This window comes from Scardinius erythrophthalmus, assembly GCF_964197995.2.
Source record: "Scardinius erythrophthalmus genome assembly, chromosome: 16".
Classification (NCBI taxonomy): Eukaryota; Metazoa; Chordata; class Actinopteri; order Cypriniformes; family Leuciscidae; genus Scardinius; species Scardinius erythrophthalmus.
In genome coordinates this window covers 1,873,373-1,893,372 of record NC_138236.1, presented here as the reverse complement: position 1 = coordinate 1,893,372, position 20,000 = coordinate 1,873,373, and the positions used below count along the sequence as shown (strand labels likewise).

Genomic DNA, 20,000 nt, shown 5'->3' with positions numbered 1-20,000 from the left:
CATCATCTAAGGGAAAAAAAATAGCTCCTTATACATTTTATGGCATACTGATCAAATAACAAGTCAAGAAAAGGTACATTGCATTGTTGCATACTCTGTTATGTACTGCACATTTTGTAAAGTATTCCATACATACCAATAGAAAATGTGCACACTGTGCACAGTATGCATAATAAATCCTGAAAGACTATTAGTATGTTAGTATGCTAATCTATTATTGCTAGTAGGCGGTCCAGCTGTCGCTCATATTGCCAGAAATGGCCAATTCTCCTTGTAAATGAATGTCTTACGGACGCAAATCGCTCTCATTGTGAACGGCCTTTAAGAAAGGAATGTAAGAGAAGAGAAGAGAAGAGAGGAGGCAAACTGTCATTAATCAGTTCCAGACGCCTCAGGAATCGACACACAGAGCCACTGTTGTCCTGGAGGAATCCGTGCATCATATCACGGGCTCGTGCCCTCCGACCCCGCGCGTACCCGCTCTTCAGTGTCATATGTGCATCAGCTGGAACATTTTATCAGCTCAGAGGGGGAAAAAAATACAACAACTCAATTTTGTACATTTTCCGAAAACATTATGAGTGGTGTGCAAAAGTTTATGGGTGTGTGTGGGGTTTCTAAGGGTACAATTACACGATAATGATGTATTATAAATGGAAACGTACAGATGACAATGTCAAAACGATCCCTGTTCACACGGATCCATGAAAACGGCTAAAAAAAACACTGTATTCTGCTGCCATGCCAGTAGATGGTGATGTCACTTTGTAAAGAAACACTATGCGCCTGTAGACTGAACACATAATATGCACGCACGATGTTACCGTTTTATGGAAGCTTGTTTCCACCACAGACTAAAAAATAAAAAGGTAATTGCGACTTTTTATCTCACAATTCTGACTTTTTTCCTCAGAATTATGTGATATAAACTCGCAATTATGAGAAAAAAAAAGTCAGAATTGCGAGAAAAATGCCAGAATTGCGAGAAAAATGCCCGAATTGCAAGATATAAACTATAAAAAAAGTCAGAATGAGAGAAAAAAGTCAACATTTCTAGCTATAAACTCACAATTGCGATAAAAAAAGTCAGAATTGCGATAAAAAAGTCAGAATTGCGAGAAAAAAAGCCAGAATTGCGAGAAAAAAAGTCGAAATTGCGAGAAAAAAAGTCAGAATTGCGAGAAAAAAAGTCAGAATTGTGAGAAAAAAGCCAGAATTGCAAGGAAAAAGCCAGAATTGCAAGATATAAACTATATAAAAAGTTTGAATGAGAGAAAAAATCAACATTTCTAGATATAAACTTGCGAGAAAAAAAGCCAGAATTGCGAGAAAAAAAGTCTGAATTGCGAGAAAAAAGCCAGAATTGCAAATATAAACTATAAGAAAAGTCAGAATGAGAGAAAAAAGTCAACATTTCTAGATATAAACTTGCGAGAAAAAATGTCAGAATTGCGAGATAAAAAGTCGCACTTACTTTAATTTAAAGTAATTAATTTTTTTAATTAATTTTAAAAAAAATTATTTAGTGATGGAAACATATGGTTTTCACAAATTCGTGTTTTTGTAGTTTACAAGGAGACAATAACGGTATAGTTCTCAAAAACTTGCGCTTGCGTTTCCAAAAGTTTGCATTTTCAGGCCCCCAAAACGCTGCTGTCGTGCCAAAACGCATAAAAAGATTTCTGTTCTTTAGTTTTAATGCCCGTTTTAATTTCCAGTTTTAATGCCGTTCCCACCAAAGACCAAAACGATAAAGATTGTTTTAAAAATCACTCTAAATTTAAAAGATTAGCAGAGTCCACAACACAACTTCAATGATAACAACACTGTTGGAATATATAGTGGGAATCACTTTCAGAACTAGGCCTATTTTTTTTCCCCAGTTGATGAATGATAAAACATTGACAGCCAATCAGAATCCATCCTGCTTTAAAAGAGCTCGAGCATCTAAAGCGTCAGACGACAAAACTGCAGCGAGCGCTTTGAATGAACAAAAAGTATTAATGCAAACATACTTTTTAACAAATTTTAACAAATAAATGCAGCCTTGGTCTGCAGCCATCCGTAGGGTCTCCTTGGCAAACCTCTGCACAGTTTGAAACATTTGCTGCATCCGTCCTAAATAGAATTGGAAATTAGAATTAGTGTGTCCCAAATCGTAGTATGTTGAAATGAGTATTACAAAGTCACCTGGACGCTCTAATTTGTCCAGTTAGAATCTGAAATGCAGATCCAACCACAACCCATTATTCCATTAGAACTACAAACACAAATAAAAAAGTGTTAAAAAACTACAAGCATGGCAGATGTGTGAGAACAATGGTTAAGGGGTTTGAGTAATTAATAATCAGCATCTAAACTGCCAAAAAGATATTTATTCAATGTTATCTGCATCATATTTAATTTGTGAACTTTTATAACGATACGTTTGCATAATGAAATTAATGCATTTAAAAGATCATGACCAAACACATGAGGAGAGTCTCCGCATGACTGGCGGATTAACGGCTGCTTTTTCTCCAATATGGCAGGAAATTAAATCAAATTGAACGTGGAGGATTTTAACTGTGATGAGATGATTGACAGGGCAGTTTAAAAGTTGACAGCAAAATACAAAATTATGAAGAAGTAGTTTGTCCCAAAGCTTGCCTACTCTTCTGCTACACACTCAAAAGTATTGACTTCTTCTCCACATAAACACTACATACTTTTAGGGCGTAGTATAAGCAGGCGAACTGGGACGCAGATCTCTCCTGAAACTTTAACTGAGCGTGTTTGAGGGCTTTTGTAAAGGATGAGAATATCATGTATGAATCTGTAATCTGTAATAAGTCACATGCAGCAAACTTGTAGATCATTTCTGCAGGTATTTATTCGTATCATCATCATAATCGGCGGCTAGTCTGGTGTGTTAGGAATATGATTAATACACATGAAGCACAATATTTTGCTAACCTAATTGGGACAGAGAACCCTCTCCAGTGCTCAATTAAATCTCATTTAGATAATTGGAACGTGCATTTGAATCGTATTGTCCCTTTACTACAGTCTTCTCAAACGCTGAATCAGGACAGGCTCTGGTCTGAGAACAGAGAGAAGACGTTCACCTTCTCCTGCGATTAGACAGCCTTACAAATCAGATGTCACATCCGCTGGCGGCGCACTTCTCCTCGGCGGAGTCGCTGGAGGAGATGAAACACACTTGATGGAAGATGAATGCTGATTTCTGTTCTTCTCCTGCGCGAGCTGCCACTTTGAAGGGATTACGTGTGAAGATTAGGTTCTTCCCTCGTGTCGCAGCGTCGAGCTCCTGCCACATGTATTCAGGCCTCTGGCGATGCCTAGACACAACAGAGAACAGTCAAAGCGGGAAATATGCAAGCGCTGCAGGAAAACACACACTTTCTGTGTTTAACAGGCCACGGAATAAAGCATCTTTAAAATGTCTTCAAGACTCATCGACTCGCTTGCTGAATAAAAGTATTAAAGGGTTAGTTCGGTCAGTAATTGCTCTCCCTCATGTTGTTCCAAACCCTGTAAGACTTTCGTTCATCTTCAGGACACGTTAATGTATTTTTGCTGAAATCTGAGAGCTCACTCCTTCATAGGCTTCTATGGTATTGAAACTTGCCGGCCCAGAAAGTTAGATGTTTAAAATTGTTAGATGTTTTTGTTGAAAAACCCTTTTCACAAGATGTAAAATAAGTCTCTGATGTCTCCAGAGTGTGTGTGTGAAGTTTTAGCTCAAAATACCCCACAGATATTTTTATATAGCATGTTAAAATTTTCACTTTTTTTAGGGTGAGCAAAAACGCACCGTTTTTGTGTGTCTGTCCCTTTAAATGCAAATGAGCTGCTGCTCCCGGCACAGGGGGCGGAGCTTCAAGAGCTTGTGTTCTTTTACCTCACACACACATGCACTGAACATTTCAAAAACTTTTAGCCTTTTATGTTCAAACCGGAGTCAGACAATGATGGAGAGACTCAAGAAGAAGTGCCAACATGTAGAAGCAACAGGACATTTCTGAATGGTTAGCTGATGAATTTATGAAGCTGATGTGTAGTTATCTTCTAGTCATTGATTAGCATATTCTGTCTTGGTAATCTATAAATCGTGTTCAGGGGGCGGGGTTTATGTAAATTCTAGGGTTGGTGATGTCACTAACCCGGGAGGAATGTGGTGTAGTCTCTACCAGCCGTTTGTTGTAGTCCTTAAAAAGCGATTTCTTTAAAAGCAAATATCTCCCTTTGCTCTGAACTTTGAGCGTTGTAACTTTGCAGATGTTGTTTATGATCAAACAGCAACATTACACACTAACTAAAGTTAGAAAAGTCAAATCATAATCAACCACCCCTTTAAGAAAAGAGACTGAATGCTTTCTTCAACACACTCACTGAAAACAGTCTCACACTCTCGCACAACATGCTGTCGCACATATGGGCGTCGGGGAGGGTGGTGTGAGCAAATTCTCATTCGTTTTTAAAAATAAACTTCTTTATTGGCTTCCAAGAAGAATTTGAAAGATTCCATGGAATCTTTTCATTGCATAAAATGTTCTAAACTAGAAAAAAGAAAAAAATTGTTCCTTCTTTTGGGAACATTGTATAACAAGTGTAGTCAAAATATGTTTATTTTTCTCATTATAAGAAAGTTTATTCAAATGTCAACATGTAATCCCTGTTTTTAGGATAATACAATGAATTAAATACTTGAGGTAATTTTAGGATGTAAACGTAAAGATCAGATTATTCATATAACAAATGTCTGCCTAAGTCTGACAATGTCATTTTAAGTTCAGAACAAAAGACTCAAAACAATAAAACTAATATTATAAAACAGATAAATCATTTTAAAACTGATGCTCTGCATTAAACGCTTCATGTTACATGCTTCATAAGTTCTTTGTGTGCATTTCTACATTATCGTTTCTTTGTTTATGCACAAATAAATATATTTACTGTAGAAAAATCTTCAGCCTTTATTCAAATAATATTATTAATATTTTGTAAGCATATTGCATATTTGTGCTTGGAGTCGTTTGTTTTATTTTGTAATGATAACATACAAAAACAAGAGAGAACCTACAAAATATTAATATCTGATCATCCTGTCAGCTTTTTATTTTTCTATGCATTTATTTATTTTTATTTTGCATTGTAAAATAAAAATCTGTCTTTAGTTTGCCTTTTTTGCCAAATCATTTTGTCAGATAAATACCGTAACCTGCAAGTATAGTCTTTTGTTCTTCACTCACATTTATAAAAATATACATATAAATGGTGTAATCAAACTTGTAGTCATTAAAAACAAATATCACTTTTGGACAGTCTAGCAAAATCTCTGACATATTTCCAGCATCACAGCTCTTTAATAAAAAAAAATGATATTTGTCTTGTGAAAATTAAATGGCATATACAACAAATTAGAATCAGAGAAAGCCAGAGAAAGGAAAGACGAGAGAGAATATGAGAGAGAATCTCAAAGAAAGCGAATAAAGGGAGAGATATTGCTCTCTTTTCTTCTCGTGGGTATGAAATGGTTGTCAAGGGGCCCGTTCCCATGGCGATCGCATCCGCTGCGTCTGGTTCCAGCGCGCCTGTGCCGAGACCTTGGACGCCGAGCGGACGGTTCTCCAGGTTCATGCCGAACAAAAGAGAAAGAGAGGGAAGGTGTCCCCCCGCCCTCTGATTTAAAGAGACGAGTAACAGCGTCTAGATTGGGTTCAGTCTAGATCTGTGGCTGTTACTGTACCTTTATTTCCCGGATTATTCATAAACAGTGTCCGGGAGGGAGCTTGTTTAGGGACATAAAGTAGGAACGCTTTCCCAAGACACCAATTAACCCCCATTTTTGTCTAAATTATGCGGTGACATTTTGTTTCTCTTTCCCCGGGAAATGCGTCCTCAGAGTAAAACACGGCGTTTGTGCATCATCACCCCAAAGCAAAAGTGGATACACACTATATCTGTACGAGTCTTTGGAAGGCATTTAGGGAACACGCATCATTTCCTGCAAACCTTCGCCTATGCCATGCACTGTCAGAAATAGGGGTACAGTAGGAGTCCATTTCTGTCCCCCAAGGTACAATGTACACTAACCTACCCCATAGGGCTTATTATTGGACCTCAAGGTACATATATGGACCCTTTCTTTTCAAGGTTAAGGGTACAGCCCCAGTGACAAGCCATTGTACCCCTAAAGGTACAATTATGTACTTTATTTTCTGAGAGTGCATGTTTGAGACGCTCCCCAAATTATTCTATTAAATTATTTCAGTTCTTATTCGTGATAATGTTTGCTGCATCTTTGATAAATTAATTAGAAGTTTTTGCTGAATGATCAGCAATACAGAAAATATTGACATTGCCATTTGCCGTACCACAACGGAATTATCCTAATGCATTTTCTCGTTTGGAATTTGTATAGATAGCTTATGGATAGTGTTCATAATAATATAATTATATTTATGCATTTATGCAACACAATTTTGATTTGAATTTCTTGTTTAAGGCAAAAATGTACATGAGAGTGTTTTATGGAAAGGGCGAGACAATCAGCTCTTCCAAACAAGTTCAGAATAATCTGAGGTTTTGGGAAGGATATTAAACAGCCCTCAGTCTATTTTTGAGTCCCAAATATTAATTAAATACAAAAAAAGTTATTTAAAGAAATTCTTGTATTTAATTAATCTATGGGACTTTACATTGATTATATATTCCCCTTATTTTTCTTTTTTAACCCTCTGGTGCTCTTCGGTCAAAATTATGTTTTGTTTTTTTTAGAATTTTTTACTTTACTGGAATCGAACGAAACTTGGTAAAGGTTTTGGCACTTGCTATCTGAACACACACACACACACATAAAAACATAGACATGATTTGAAAAGGTGAAATGGTCCTGAAAAAAACAGTCAAACTTGTATAGTTCGCAGTCAAAAATGTCATTGTTCGCACTAATTTCCTCTAGTGGAAGCGTTTGGTACTGCGGCCAAACAAAATCTTAATCAAAGCTAATTTTTTTGAGATATCTACCTTAAATTTGGAACACAACTTGTTTAGATTTATGGCTTTGATTGTCTCACAGTTTTAGAGTAAAAAGTGTTTTGGAAAATATATATTTCATATAAAGTATTTTAATGCATTTTTCATAACAATAAATGTACAATTCTTTTCATTAGTTGACTTTTTAAAACGTTTTTCACTTCAGCATTAATCTGCCAAGTGTCTTCTTTATGAAGATAACAAACTCCAGTCTGTGATCAGAAGCGGTCAAGATTTATGAAAGTTTAAGTTTAAGTCTATGCTCAAAAAGTGAATAAATGGATTATATCTAAATATAATTAAAGGGTTAGTTCACCCAAAAATGAAAATTCTGTCAGTAATTACTCACCCTCATATTGTTCCAACCCCGTAAGACCTTCGTTCATCTTCGGAACACAAATTAAGATATTTTTGATGAAATCTGAGCTATGTCTGAATCCTCCATAGGCTGCTATGTGACCGAAACTTGCTGGCCCAGAAAAGTTATTAAAGAGATCGTTAATATAGTCCAAGTGACTCCAGTGGCTCAATCTTAAGTTTATCAAGCGACGAGAATACTTTTTGTGCGCAAAAACAAACAAAAATAACGACTTTATTCCACTATTCATTTCCTTCTCTCTGGACCTCTAGTTGGTTCGCGTAGTGTTTTTGCGCAGCGCGTCTGTGTTACACATCACCACGTAGGCTCACTATTGGCCGACGCCGGTCATGTGTGTGATGCGTGATGACGTGCAACATAGACGCGCAGCGCAAAAACACTACAAGGCCCAGAGAGAAGGAAATGAATAGTGGAATAAAGTCGTTATTTTTGTTTGTTTTTGCGCACAAAAAGTATTCTCGTCGCTTGATATACTTAAGATTGAGCCACTGGAGTCACTTGGACTATATTAACGATCTTTTTAATAACTTTTCTGGGCCAGCAAGTTTCGGTCACATAGCAGCCTATGGAGGATTCAGATATGGCTCAGATTTCATCAAAAATATCTTAATTTGTGTTCCGAAGATGAACGAAGGTCTTACGCAGTTGGAACAACATGAGGGTGAGTAATTACTGACAGAATTTTCATTTTTGGGTGAACTAACCCTTTAAGTACCATAAAATCCCTTAAGAAATACAAAATATTAAATAAAAAACATTATGAAACAAAAATATAGTACATTAATTTCATTGTACTTAAAAAAATACGGTAATTTTTGACTGACACACAAAGAGGGTTAAGAAAAACTGAGTTCAGGCCAGTTTCCATTATACATTATGTGATCAAATACAATAATCCTCTAAAATTATTATTTTTTTAATCAAATGCAAACAAATATTCAAACATAGTATGCACCATACAAGTCTATGATGCTTTGATGGTGGTTTTTGGATCTGTTCTCCTCTTCAAGTGTGTCCACATTCCCCCACAATGCCCTGCTCAGGTGAGGGTCTTTGTCCAGGACATCCAGGAAGGAAGGAAGGAAAAAGTCCAAACAGGGAGACTGTCTCATTCCCACCCCAGGAGAGCGTTCGCCTGCTGAACCGACAAAAACACGCGTCAGGAAGCACTGCCGTGCAGAGGTTTGCCTTATTCGCCACATTAAAGAAAATGGGTCAGAGGAAGAGTTGCAGTTTTCAGTCCCTCTTTGAGAAATCTTCTCTAAACACGAGCCGAACCGCAGCTTTGAAACCACGACGTTGAAGTTTTGTCCTTTGCATGCTAGTCAAGTCTCCTTCATTTATACAGCGCTTTTATCAATATAGATTGTTTCAAAGCAGCTTTACAGTGATAATAAATTACAGTAACAGAGATTGTTTAGGCTTCACAGCAGATCTAGAATAAAGTTATTGTCCAGATAAAGTTACTTTTTGATTGATTCACTTCCGTCGCAAAGATCATTAGTTATTAACTTGCCAACATGACACCGTTCTCACAGAAAACAGTAAACCTTTAATGTGTTCTGGCCGTTCATTCGCACGAACACAGTGTTCGGTGGCTCGGGTTAGTTATTAAACGAGTTCATCTGAGCAGGGATGATCGTTATTGTCATCAAAGTCGGCTCATCGCTTCTCCCAAATGTGTCTTTGCTGTGAAAATGATCATTTTAACAAACATTTCCCGTGGCGTCTGATATAAGATGCCTTGCTGAACGAATGAACGCTCATCAACAGTGCCTGATTTTCTCTCCGCCACAAGGAGACAATTTTACACTATGAAGAGTCAAGTCACCTTTATTTCTATAGCGCTTTTTACAGGACAGATTTACAGTAGATTGTTTCAAAGCAGCTTTACAGAGATAACAGGAAAATAATGCAACATAAAAGTTTGTTTCTAGAAGAAAATAGCGTCAGTCCAGCTTAAGTAAGTTCAGCGATGGTTCATTTTTGTTGTAAAAAAGTTATTAATTTAGTTTATTTATATATATACAGTACTGTGCAAAAGTCTTAGGCATGTTAATACCCCCCCAAAATGGTTTTAAGTCAGTTTTTTCTATCTTTTGCTGTAGTGTGTCAGTAGGAAATATCAGTTTTTATTTCCAAACATTCTTTTAGCCATTAATTGTAATAATCCAGTGAGATTTGTGTCTGCACAAGGAGTCTGACAACAGCCGGTATGATCTGATCTCGCCATCATCGAGTCCGTCTGTGATTACATGAAGAAACAGAAGAAACTGAGACAGACTAAATCCAGAAGAACTGCGGGAACGTCTCCGAGACGCTTGAAGAACCCTTCCTGCAAAGCTACAGGACTGGGAAAAGCACTGGCACTTGTGTTAAAATGCTGTAAAGTGAGAATGCTTTCAAAAATAAAATCACAGATTGAATTTATTTATGATTTAACTTCTATTAACTAATTCAAATCAATATATGGTGTAACGACCCTTTGCGTTTAAAACGGCTTTTGTCCAGGTACACTTCTCAGGTAGCTTTGCAGGAAGGGTTCTTCAAGCGTCTCGGAGACGTTCCCGCAGTTCTTCTGGATTTAGTCTGTCTCAGTTTCTTCTGTTTCTTCATGTAATCACAGACGGACTCGATGATGGCGAGATCAGATCATACCGGCTGTTGTCAGACTCCTTGTGCATACACAAATCTCACTGGATTATTACAATTAATGGCAAAAACTGATATTTCCTACTGACACACTACAGCAAAAGATATAAATAACTGACTTAAAACCATTTTTTTTGGGGGGGGGGGGGTATTAACATGCCTAAGACTTTTGAACAGTACTGTATATATACAGCCGCTCTGTCATCGTCCAGCTCAGATATCAGTTCTCATATAATGCTGTCAATGCAGGCAGATCAATAGTATTGTCGAATATTAACTAAGTGCAGAAGCCAATGGCACAGTAGAGTCAGTGTTTCTGGCCTGTCGTGTGTGTGTGTGTGTGTGTGTGTGTGTGTGTGTGTGTGTAACGGTATACTGGAAGTGAACTCTCTGTCAGTCTCCAGTGCTGAGGGAGCGGTTGCCAGAGAGAGACAGATCTGCCAAAAGCTGGAAGCGTGAAGCAGAACCTCGGGGAGGGAGTAGCTAGTCTCTCTGAAATCATAAACATCTCCCACTTCCTCCGTCGGCTCTAAAAATACCTTCCCGCCTCGTTTCATGCACAGCCTCCCCTCCCCGTATCAGCCATGCAAATATCAGACCCTCCAACCAACTCTGTTTTCCCCGCGTATCGCAGCGGTTCCTCTCTCCGATGGCGCACACGCTTCGCCTGTTGCCTCCAGAGAGCGGTGTCTGGGAGAAACACATGCAGCGGTGTCTGGGAGAAACACTTTGTGCTGGTCGTCATGTCAAAGACGGCTATTTTTGGGGCAGTCTGTTGTTTTTCCAACTGATGGACCGATATCAGAAAAGAGTGGTTGGGAATCGAATACTTGTTATAAAATTAAAATTTCGATTCCTTCCTTTGTGAGCATTTCAATATGGCTTTAAACCATTCAGAAAGCTGTTGTCTGTGCTTCACGTGTATCAGTATATTAGATCCGTGCAGCTCTTAAAGGGACAGCACTAATATTCCTGCCGTCTCTATAATAACACTAATCAAACAACTGAAGACTAAGAGAAAATCCACTCGTTCTTGACTGAATAACTTTTGTAACTATATTTGTAATATATATTTTTATTTATGAAGTGTGTTATTTTACATTTGATTCCAGTTCAAATGTACCTGAAAATCTTAAAACACTGTTTATTTCAATCACATCTTTGTTCAGCTGTATCCACTTGTCATGATTGCTAATTTTTTAATTGAGTGTTTACTTGTCTTTAATAATGCTTGAAGCTTAAATTAGTTGGGCTAGTTGTTTTTCTATGGTGTTTTTAAAGCACAGGCAAACGCTCCTTGTGTAAGTGTTCTTTAGCATGTTGATTTTTGTTCATGATATTCAGATAAGCAATAAGACTAAATGTGAATGATATCTAAGGCAGTTTATTTTTACCTTATTGTAATCTAAATTAGGAATCAATAAGAATCGTAATCGATAAGCAGAATCAATTGAAACGATACCCAAGCCTAAAAAAGAGCAATAATTGAAAGCGAGCTGTCCTGCCGTTTAGGATGAATTAGGGCTCGTTCACACCAAAATTGGCAGAGTTCACACCACAACTAACGATAACGGCACTGTGAAATTATATATTTGGAATCACTTTCCGAATAAATATGTTTTCTGCGGAGACTGACAGCCAATCAGAATCCATCCTGCTTTAAAGAGCTATTTAAAGCGACAGACGACAAACGTGCAGCGCGTGCAAGAATAACCGGAATGATATCAGCTGGTGTGGATGCTAATTTAGTTATCGTTATAGTTATAACTGTGAACAGGCCTTTACTGTTAACTCTAAATCTTCTTTGAAAGGCAAAAAAAAATAAAAAATCAAACATTCAGCAAATCAAAATTTGACACTTTACTTTTTAATGCATGTTTCTGGTCTTATTGTGCACAATTAAATAATATGATGATAAAATAATCTACACTTTTTTTGTTACTTTTTTATCACTTATTACTCAATTATAACTCACTTTTCAACCCTTTCCTTGTGACTCAATTCTGATACACTACTGTTTGTACTGTAAGTTTAGGATCGGTATGATTTATGAATCTATATTTTTGTGATCAAAGCTGAATTTTCAGCATCATTACTCCAGTCTTCAGTGTCAGAAATCATTCTAATATGATGATTTGATGATCAGGAAACATTTATTATCAGCATCAATGTTGAAGACTGCTTATTATTTTGGGGGAAACCATAATACATTTTACAAATACATAAATAAAGAAAGTTCAAAAGAACAGCATTTACCGGTACTCAAAATAGAAATCGTATATAACATATTTTTACCCTCATTTTTAAATAAATTTAATGTGTGCTTGCTGAATAAAAGTTTAAACTTTTAGTATCAAACCCACATTTTTTTTGGAAAGGTAGTGTATGTATCGCCCACTTTTCACTTTTCCCAATGGATGAAACGTCCCATTTTACAATTTATTCTACAATAATGATTCTTTATTGGCACCGACGGTTCCATAAAGAACCTTTACCTTCCATGGAATCTTTTACATCCACAAAAAAGGTTATTTATAGTGGGAAAAGGTTCTTTAGAATATTAAAAGATTCTTCACACTAAGAAAAAATCGTTCTTTTAAGAACTGACGACTGAAAAGTACTTTGGGGAACCAAAAAGGGTTGCGCGCGACAAAAAAACTCTACAACTCGAAAATATTCCCTTATCTCAAATCCAATTGCTGATGCATGACTGTTGTACTCCAGATGTCATCTCTCCCGATTGGATTCAGCCACGGATAGCCAAACGCATCCATTCATGTCCATGTCACAAGAAACAGTGATTCCTATGACAGCGTTCATAAATCTGCATGGCCTCTCGTCTGGGTCCTAATTAAAGTTGCTCTCGCTGGATCTGCCGGCATTATCCCGACTCCTAATGAACAATCTGCTTGATTTTCTGTGATTGATTCTCACCTTTTCATCCGAGCGGTTCACCTCATTAACTGTGTATTCTCGGCCGTCGCCGCCTCTCGGATTATTCGTCCGGCCGCTGTAATTAGACAGGAGCATAATAGAGAGTATTCTTCATCAACAGCCCACCCCAGGTTTAATCAGCTGGGCACAATGGGATATTACCTGGACTCTTCTGATCCGCTGGCGACTGTCGACGCTTGTCACTTTAGATTTGGAGACGGGGAGTTTGGCTGATGAACAGAGAGCACTTTTGGCCTCTCAGTGGCTGGACGTGTTAATTCCCAGCCTGCCAGTTGTGAGATTGGGCTCCAATGATGAGCTGAAGACCTTATTTATTTATTTATTTAGTAGGCTAATCTAGTGTGCTCTTAATTGAGTCTTTTTCTGCTCTCTACAAGCACGGGATGAGGCAGTTCTGGAAAACAGCAGTTTACCGTATTTTGCGCACACAGAAGCAAATCAAGGTCTACGTGAGAAAATAGACAGATCTATGGAAGCTTGTTTCCCAACAGAATAAAACATTTTAAAAGATACTTGCGACTTTTTCCTCACAATTCTGACTTTATAAATCGCAATTGCGACTTTATATCTCGTAATTCTGACTTTATATCTCGCAATTCTGACTTTATAATTCGCAATTCTGACTTTATATCTCGCAATTCTGACTTTATAAATCGCAATTCTGACTTTATATCTCGCAATTCTGACTTTATATCTTCCAATTCTGACTTTATATCTCGCAATTCTGACTTTATATCTCGCAATTCTGACTTTATATCTCGCAATTCTGACTTTATATCACACAATTCTGACTTTATAACACACAATTCTGACTTTATATCTCGCAATTCTGACTTTATAAATCGCAATTCTGACTTTATATCTCGCAATTCTGACTTTATAAATCGCAATTCTGACTTTATATCTCACAATTCTGACTTTATATCACACAATTCTGACTTTATATCTTCCAATTCTGACTTTATAACACACAATTCTGACTTTATATCTCGCAATTCTGACTTTATATCTCGCAATTCTGACTTTATATCTCGCAATTATGACTTTATATCACACAATTCTGACTTTATATCTTCCAATTCTGACTTTATAACACACAATTCTGACTTTATATCTCGCAATTCTGACTTTATAACTCGCAATTCTGACTTTATAATTCGCAATTCAATTCTGACTTTATAACTCGCAATTCTGACTTTATATCTCGCAATTCTGACTTTATATCTTCCAATTCTGACTTTATATCTTCCAATTCTGACTTTATAACTCGCAATTCTGACTTTATATCTCGCAATTCTGACTTTATATCTTCCAATTCTGACTTTATATCTCACAATTCTGACTTTATATCTTCCAATTCTGACTTTATATCTCACAATTCTGACTTTATATCTTCCAATTCTGACTTTATATCTTCCAATTATGACTTTATAACTCGCAATTCTGACTTTATATCTCGCATTTCTGACATTATATCTCCCAATTGCGTGTTATAAAATCAGTATTGCGTGTTATAAAGTCAGAATTGGAAGATATAAAGTCAGAATTGCGTGTTATAAAGTCAGAATTGCGAGTTATAAAGTCAGAATTGGAAGATATAAAGTCAGAATTGCGTGTTATAAAGTCAGAATTGGAAGATATAAAGTCAGAATTGCGAGTTATAAACATGCAATTCTGAGAAAAAAAAAGTCTGAATTTATTTATTTCTCAAAGGGAAAAAGATGTTAAATTACTGAATACCTAAAAACACTCAACACCCCCAAAGGATATATTTTTCAAATTATAAGGTCTTTCTTCTCTTTTCATTTCTTTCTCTTTTTTTTCTCTCCTCGCCTGTTCTTATATTGTTGTTTATCTGTGTTTTGTTTTTGTTTGTTTTTTGGTCGATGTGTGTATTTTGCAGAGTTTCTGTATGTATTTCTGCAATAAAAAAATTAAACAATAAATAATTTCTCAAAATTGCGAGTTTATATCACACAATTCTGACTTTATAACATGCTATTGCAACTTTATATCACACATTTGTAAGATAAATAGTCAGAATTGCGAGTTAAAAAGTAGCGAAAACAAGCTTCACTTTCCTCACAGGAAACACTGAAAAGAAGAAATACATGAACAGAGTTACTAATAATGAAACCGAACGCAGAGTCTGTGGAGTTTAGTGGTTTTGTAGTCCTTGTCTATTAGTTTTGAGGACATGTATATGCTAGTATACACATAAACCTTTAGCTGATATACGCAATTACCTCCACTTGTGCCTGACAGACTCATGAACACTGTGCATACTGAGTGTTCTGATTTAAAGTATTGACGACTACAGCATATGAATGTGAATGTCATTATAAAATATGAATGTAAAATAGAATGAGCACCACCTACCAATGACAAGCAATAGCAAGTAGCAAATTATTATGGACTATATTCGTAATAGAACACTAGCTTGAATACTGTGCAGTATATAATGTATATTACTATTGTTTGAAAATAGCATGTGAAACAATGCATTAAGCAAATAATTATTATTTCAAACAATAGTTTTGCTGCATGCTTTAAAGAGTGGTGTCTATTATGCTTTTTTGAGTATTACCTGTCATGCAGTGTCAAGTCACCTTTATTTCTATAGCGCTTTTTACAGTAGAGTATTTCAAAGCAGTTTTACAGAGATAACAGGAAAATAATGCAACAGAGTTTGTTTCTAGAAGAAAATAGCGTCACTGTCCAGCTTAAGTTCAGTGATGGTTCATTTTTGTTGTAAAAAAGTTATTAATTTAGTTCATTTATATATATATAACTCAGTTCAGTTCTTATATAATGGTGTCAATGCAGGCAGATCAATAATATTGTTGAATATTAAGTGTCCCCGACTAAGCAAGCCAAAAGCCAGTGTGTAATAGAGTTGTTTCTGAATGTTAAAGATCTGAAAAGTGCACGACAAATTGATTCTGAACGGCCTGAAACGAGTCAGTAATGTTACAAACCTATGTTAAAATGCAACACATTTGCATAATGCCAGCCTGTGGTCTTGATTGGGTGAACAGCGTCTCTTAGCTCCGCCCTCAAACACTGTAGTGTATCTGAGACTGGAAGAGTTTGGTTCGTGTTGTTCATGTCGAGACGACACTGTTTTCTGCTGACAAAGCAAATCCACTTTGATGCACTTCTAAAGGATTAGGAATCACACTGGAATTGATAAGGAAAAATACGATCATTGTTCATTTCACTGTGTATCAACTGCTGAGAAAGAGCTGAAATTCAGATATTGTAATGGGAGTTTGGTTTCTGATGAGCGCTGTAAGCGGTCGACCAATCACAACAGACTGAGCCGTCTGACCAATCAGAGCAGAGCAGCTCTCAGAGAGGCGGGGTTTAGAGAGACTGAATCTTCAAACTAACCGTTTCAGACTCTGAGAAATGAGGTGATGTGGAATGTATACTATGAGAAAGTTAAAGTGGTCAGCTCTGATGTGTTTAATCCTCTGACCGTGTCTCTTTCCTCACAGGATTAAGTCGTTGGGCAGAAATGGGCTGCGGCTTGAGGAAGTTTCGTCAGACGGAAGACAACAGTCCGGGAAAGATTTACTCCACCCTCAAGAGACCGCAGGTGGAGACCAAGATCGGGGTCGCCTACACGTACCACCACGTGGACTTCCTGGTGGGGAAAGACGGTAAGTTCTCTTATTACACGGCTCTGTGGAATACTTGATTCTGATTGGTCAATCGAGCTGTAAGTTATTCCCAGATAACAGCCGCTCATCCGGGTCACTGAAGTCAGCAGCGCTACACACTCGCTAGGAATGTTTTTTCTTCGTGGAAGTTTTGCATTTGGTGAGCTAATAAGATATTAAAACTCAGTCGAATCAATATTTAGTGTACAGTTATTTAATTATGCCATCCAGTGTCGTGGACTCGCTCTCTCTGGTTTCACACAAACGCAGCGGCGGCCATTTTGTGACTATTGTTTTGAACACTGTTGGATTATTAGATACAAACAGGTACGATTTTAAAACAGTTTAATCTGAAATCAATATCTCTTATCTCCATAATTATTTATGTGTTGAAATGCTGTGTAATAAGTGTTATGACTGTATACTGTATATATTAAATGTCCGTCTAGTTTGATCTCGCCGCTGAAACTGCTCTCTCCGCGAAGCTTTGCGTTTAAAGAGCTGATAAAATATTTCAACTCAGATCAATATTTCGAGTCTAATTATTTACTTATGAAGCAAGTATCCGTGTAATAAGCGGATAATGTACATTCAGCCGGTTGTTATATCAGAATAAACCCCATCAGGTGTGTGTGTGTGTGTGTGTGTGTGTGTGTGTGTGTGTATGTGTGTGATGATCCTGATCACCCGGTCGGGTTTATTCTGAGATAACAACCGTCTGGATGTACATTACTCCTCACATATCGCTGGTGAATTCACTCACACATCTGGTGAGATCGAGTCACTTTTAAAAAGAGACGATCAGCAGCAGAGTTAGAAATGTTGAGGTAAGGATAATCAGCGAGGAACTTTTGAGAAGAGAAATCACACAGAAAAACCTTCCTTGATACTTTGCTGCTCTGCAAATCCCCAAAGTGATGACACTTGCAAATGACAAACCCCAAATCCTCCCAGAATTCTCTCTGTGCATCACAGTATCAGGTGTGTGTGATCCGCGAGGAGGCTCCTGGATCCCACAGACTGTGAGGTGGATAATGGGGGAAGATCCACAGGGCCCGGGCTAAATATATCTGTCAGTGCTGTTACTTCTCCCAAGCGGAGCCGGAGTCTCGCTGACAGATCACAATAATCCTGTGAGGAGGATTCAGACAAACACTGAGGACAATCTCTCGCTCTCTACTCATCTAAACACACATCTATCCCTTTCCCCTCTTTCCTCCTCTCCAGAAATTCCAGTTTTCACTTTTTTATCACTATGCAAACAGGGTGGGTGAAACCTATCTATCTATCTATCCATCCGTCCGTCCGTCCCTATCTATCTATCTATCCATCCATCCATCCATCCATCCATCCATCCATCTATCTATGTCTGTCTATGTTTTTAAATAGATAACATTGTAAAACTTTTTTTCTAAATCTAAACAATGCTTTATTAACTCAACATTCAAGGCTTGTATCTAAGTTGACAAGCTCTTCTTCAGTAGCTAAAATGACAATTGATTTTCTTTGAATTTTGATTCATTTGACTTCCACTACCATGCATTCAAATGCGACCCTGCGTTCTCTCTCCGCGACCTTTGATCCAGCTCCAGGACATGAGTAATGCTTCACGCGGGACACACATGTCAGATGTTCCTCCTGAAATAGGAGAAATAAAACCAGATACAAATGAGACCACATACAGTAAGAGCACAGAGCATTATTACATCGATAAACAGTAGAAACTGATGGAAAGTGTTCGAGTTTAAAAGGAAGTCTCTTGATATTTGATTGCAAACCTGGGCACAGTTTGAGACATTGTTGAGATCCCATCAGAAACCCAAATAACCTGTGCTAAATGAACATTGTAGATGATTGACATCTGGAATTATAGTTTTCCAGGGCTGTTACTGTAATGACTATAATAAGGCAGCCTGGCCATGCGATTGCTCTGCGTGCCCTTGAGTTTTGCGAGATGGCTGAATATGTGCATGCAAGAACTGTTATGTTTAGCAGTTTTGGTCCATATCTCACACTTCCCCCACAACGCTTCATTTCTCCGTACTGCCTCTATTATTGTAAATATATTGCTATTCATGAAGAAGGAGTTGCAAAGCACTTTAACTGAGGGGGAGGAATGAGCAGAGATGTCTCATCTACAAGGCAAAGACAATAAAGTTCCTCACGCAAGACTGCCTGTGCTAGCTCAATGTTCCCTGACGCCATGCGGGTCGAAGCATTAGACTGAACATTTCTTTAATCGAATTGATGCATCGGTGGTAGACTTGCAGCATTGCTTTCTTCCACAGGCACTGCTTCGAGATCTGACCCATCAATCTATCTTAAGATGCTGTGGTGATATCGCGACGTGCACCAGATGTTGTGATTAAGATGCAATGTTACTAACTTCATTTACTCATCTACTAATACAGAATAGGAACATCACACGTAATGCCTTCATTTGTCACCTATTTTTGCAGAAATCCACAATTTAACTCACAAGTCTCTTCTAGAGTCAGATTTGAAGAACCTGCAATAAAGTCAAACATGAAATCAAACATTTCTCATTAAATTAAAGAACAAATTTTCTTAGCTGCTATTTAGAATCATTTTATTATTTTACTCTGTCAGTGTTATTATAATTAAAACTAAAACCATAAAAGACTTTAAAACCTTATAATAATAATAAAAAACCTTAAATAAAAAAACAAGAAAAACCTTAAACGTATTATTTTTCATCTAGTTGCCAGAGCAACATTTCCAATTTTCTTCTAGTTTAACTTGATGCAATAAAATAACTAAAACTAAAATAAACTTAATAACTAAAGACAGATAAAAAAATACAAATAAAACACACAAGTAAATTAAACACACACACAGCAATAAAAACTTCTTCAAAATATGAATAAAAACTATAAAAATAATATTTTAAAGATATTAAAATAATGAAGCAGTTTGACTAAAAACAGCTTGGTCACACACACACACACACACACACACACACACACACACACACACACACACACACACACACACACACACACACAATTAAAGAGAAACCTCTGAACAATAACACTTTTCTCTGGGATCATTAGACCAAAAGTCTCCGCTTGTTGTGATTTTGTCTAAACGCATCTCCCCCTCCAGCCCACACACACACACACACACACACACACACATCAGCCTGTGTAATAAGTCATGTGGCGAAATACGCCAGCGTGATCTTAAGATGCCCTGCACGTTTTTTATTTCCCTCAAATGTGATTTGAAATGTGTAAAATGTCATGAGGAGGAGGAATAGAAAACACACTTAAGTTACGAACGGCTTC

At 37.2% G+C, this 20,000-nt stretch overlaps 2 protein-coding genes across 4 annotated transcripts in view; one reads left to right on the top strand and one right to left on the bottom strand.

The window, feature by feature from the left end:
• LOC308703963 (uncharacterized protein) overlaps nucleotides 1-13,102 on the bottom strand; it is a gene marked incomplete at both ends in the record, with an annotated part of 26,061 nt that extends 12,959 nt beyond the window's left edge. The window contains 4 exons of the mRNA XM_081388010.1: nucleotides 3,148-3,341; nucleotides 8,381-8,558; nucleotides 10,612-10,762; nucleotides 13,007-13,102. Of these exons, the coding sequence (XP_081244136.1) occupies nucleotides 3,148-3,341; nucleotides 8,381-8,558; nucleotides 10,612-10,762; nucleotides 13,007-13,102 (619 nt within the window). The remainder of the gene's footprint in view (nucleotides 1-3,147; nucleotides 3,342-8,380; nucleotides 8,559-10,611; nucleotides 10,763-13,006) is intronic.
• The window catches only part of rftn1b (raftlin, lipid raft linker 1b), a 123,776-nt gene that overhangs the window by 1,478 nt on the left and 102,298 nt on the right, over nucleotides 1-20,000 (top strand). For all 3 annotated transcript variants that reach the window (XM_081388203.1, XM_081388202.1, XM_081388204.1), the window contains exon 2: nucleotides 16,528-16,692. In XM_081388203.1, coding sequence (XP_081244329.1) covers nucleotides 16,548-16,692 — 145 coding nt within the window. In that variant the 5' untranslated portion in view covers nucleotides 16,528-16,547. The remainder of the gene's footprint in view (nucleotides 1-16,527; nucleotides 16,693-20,000) is intronic.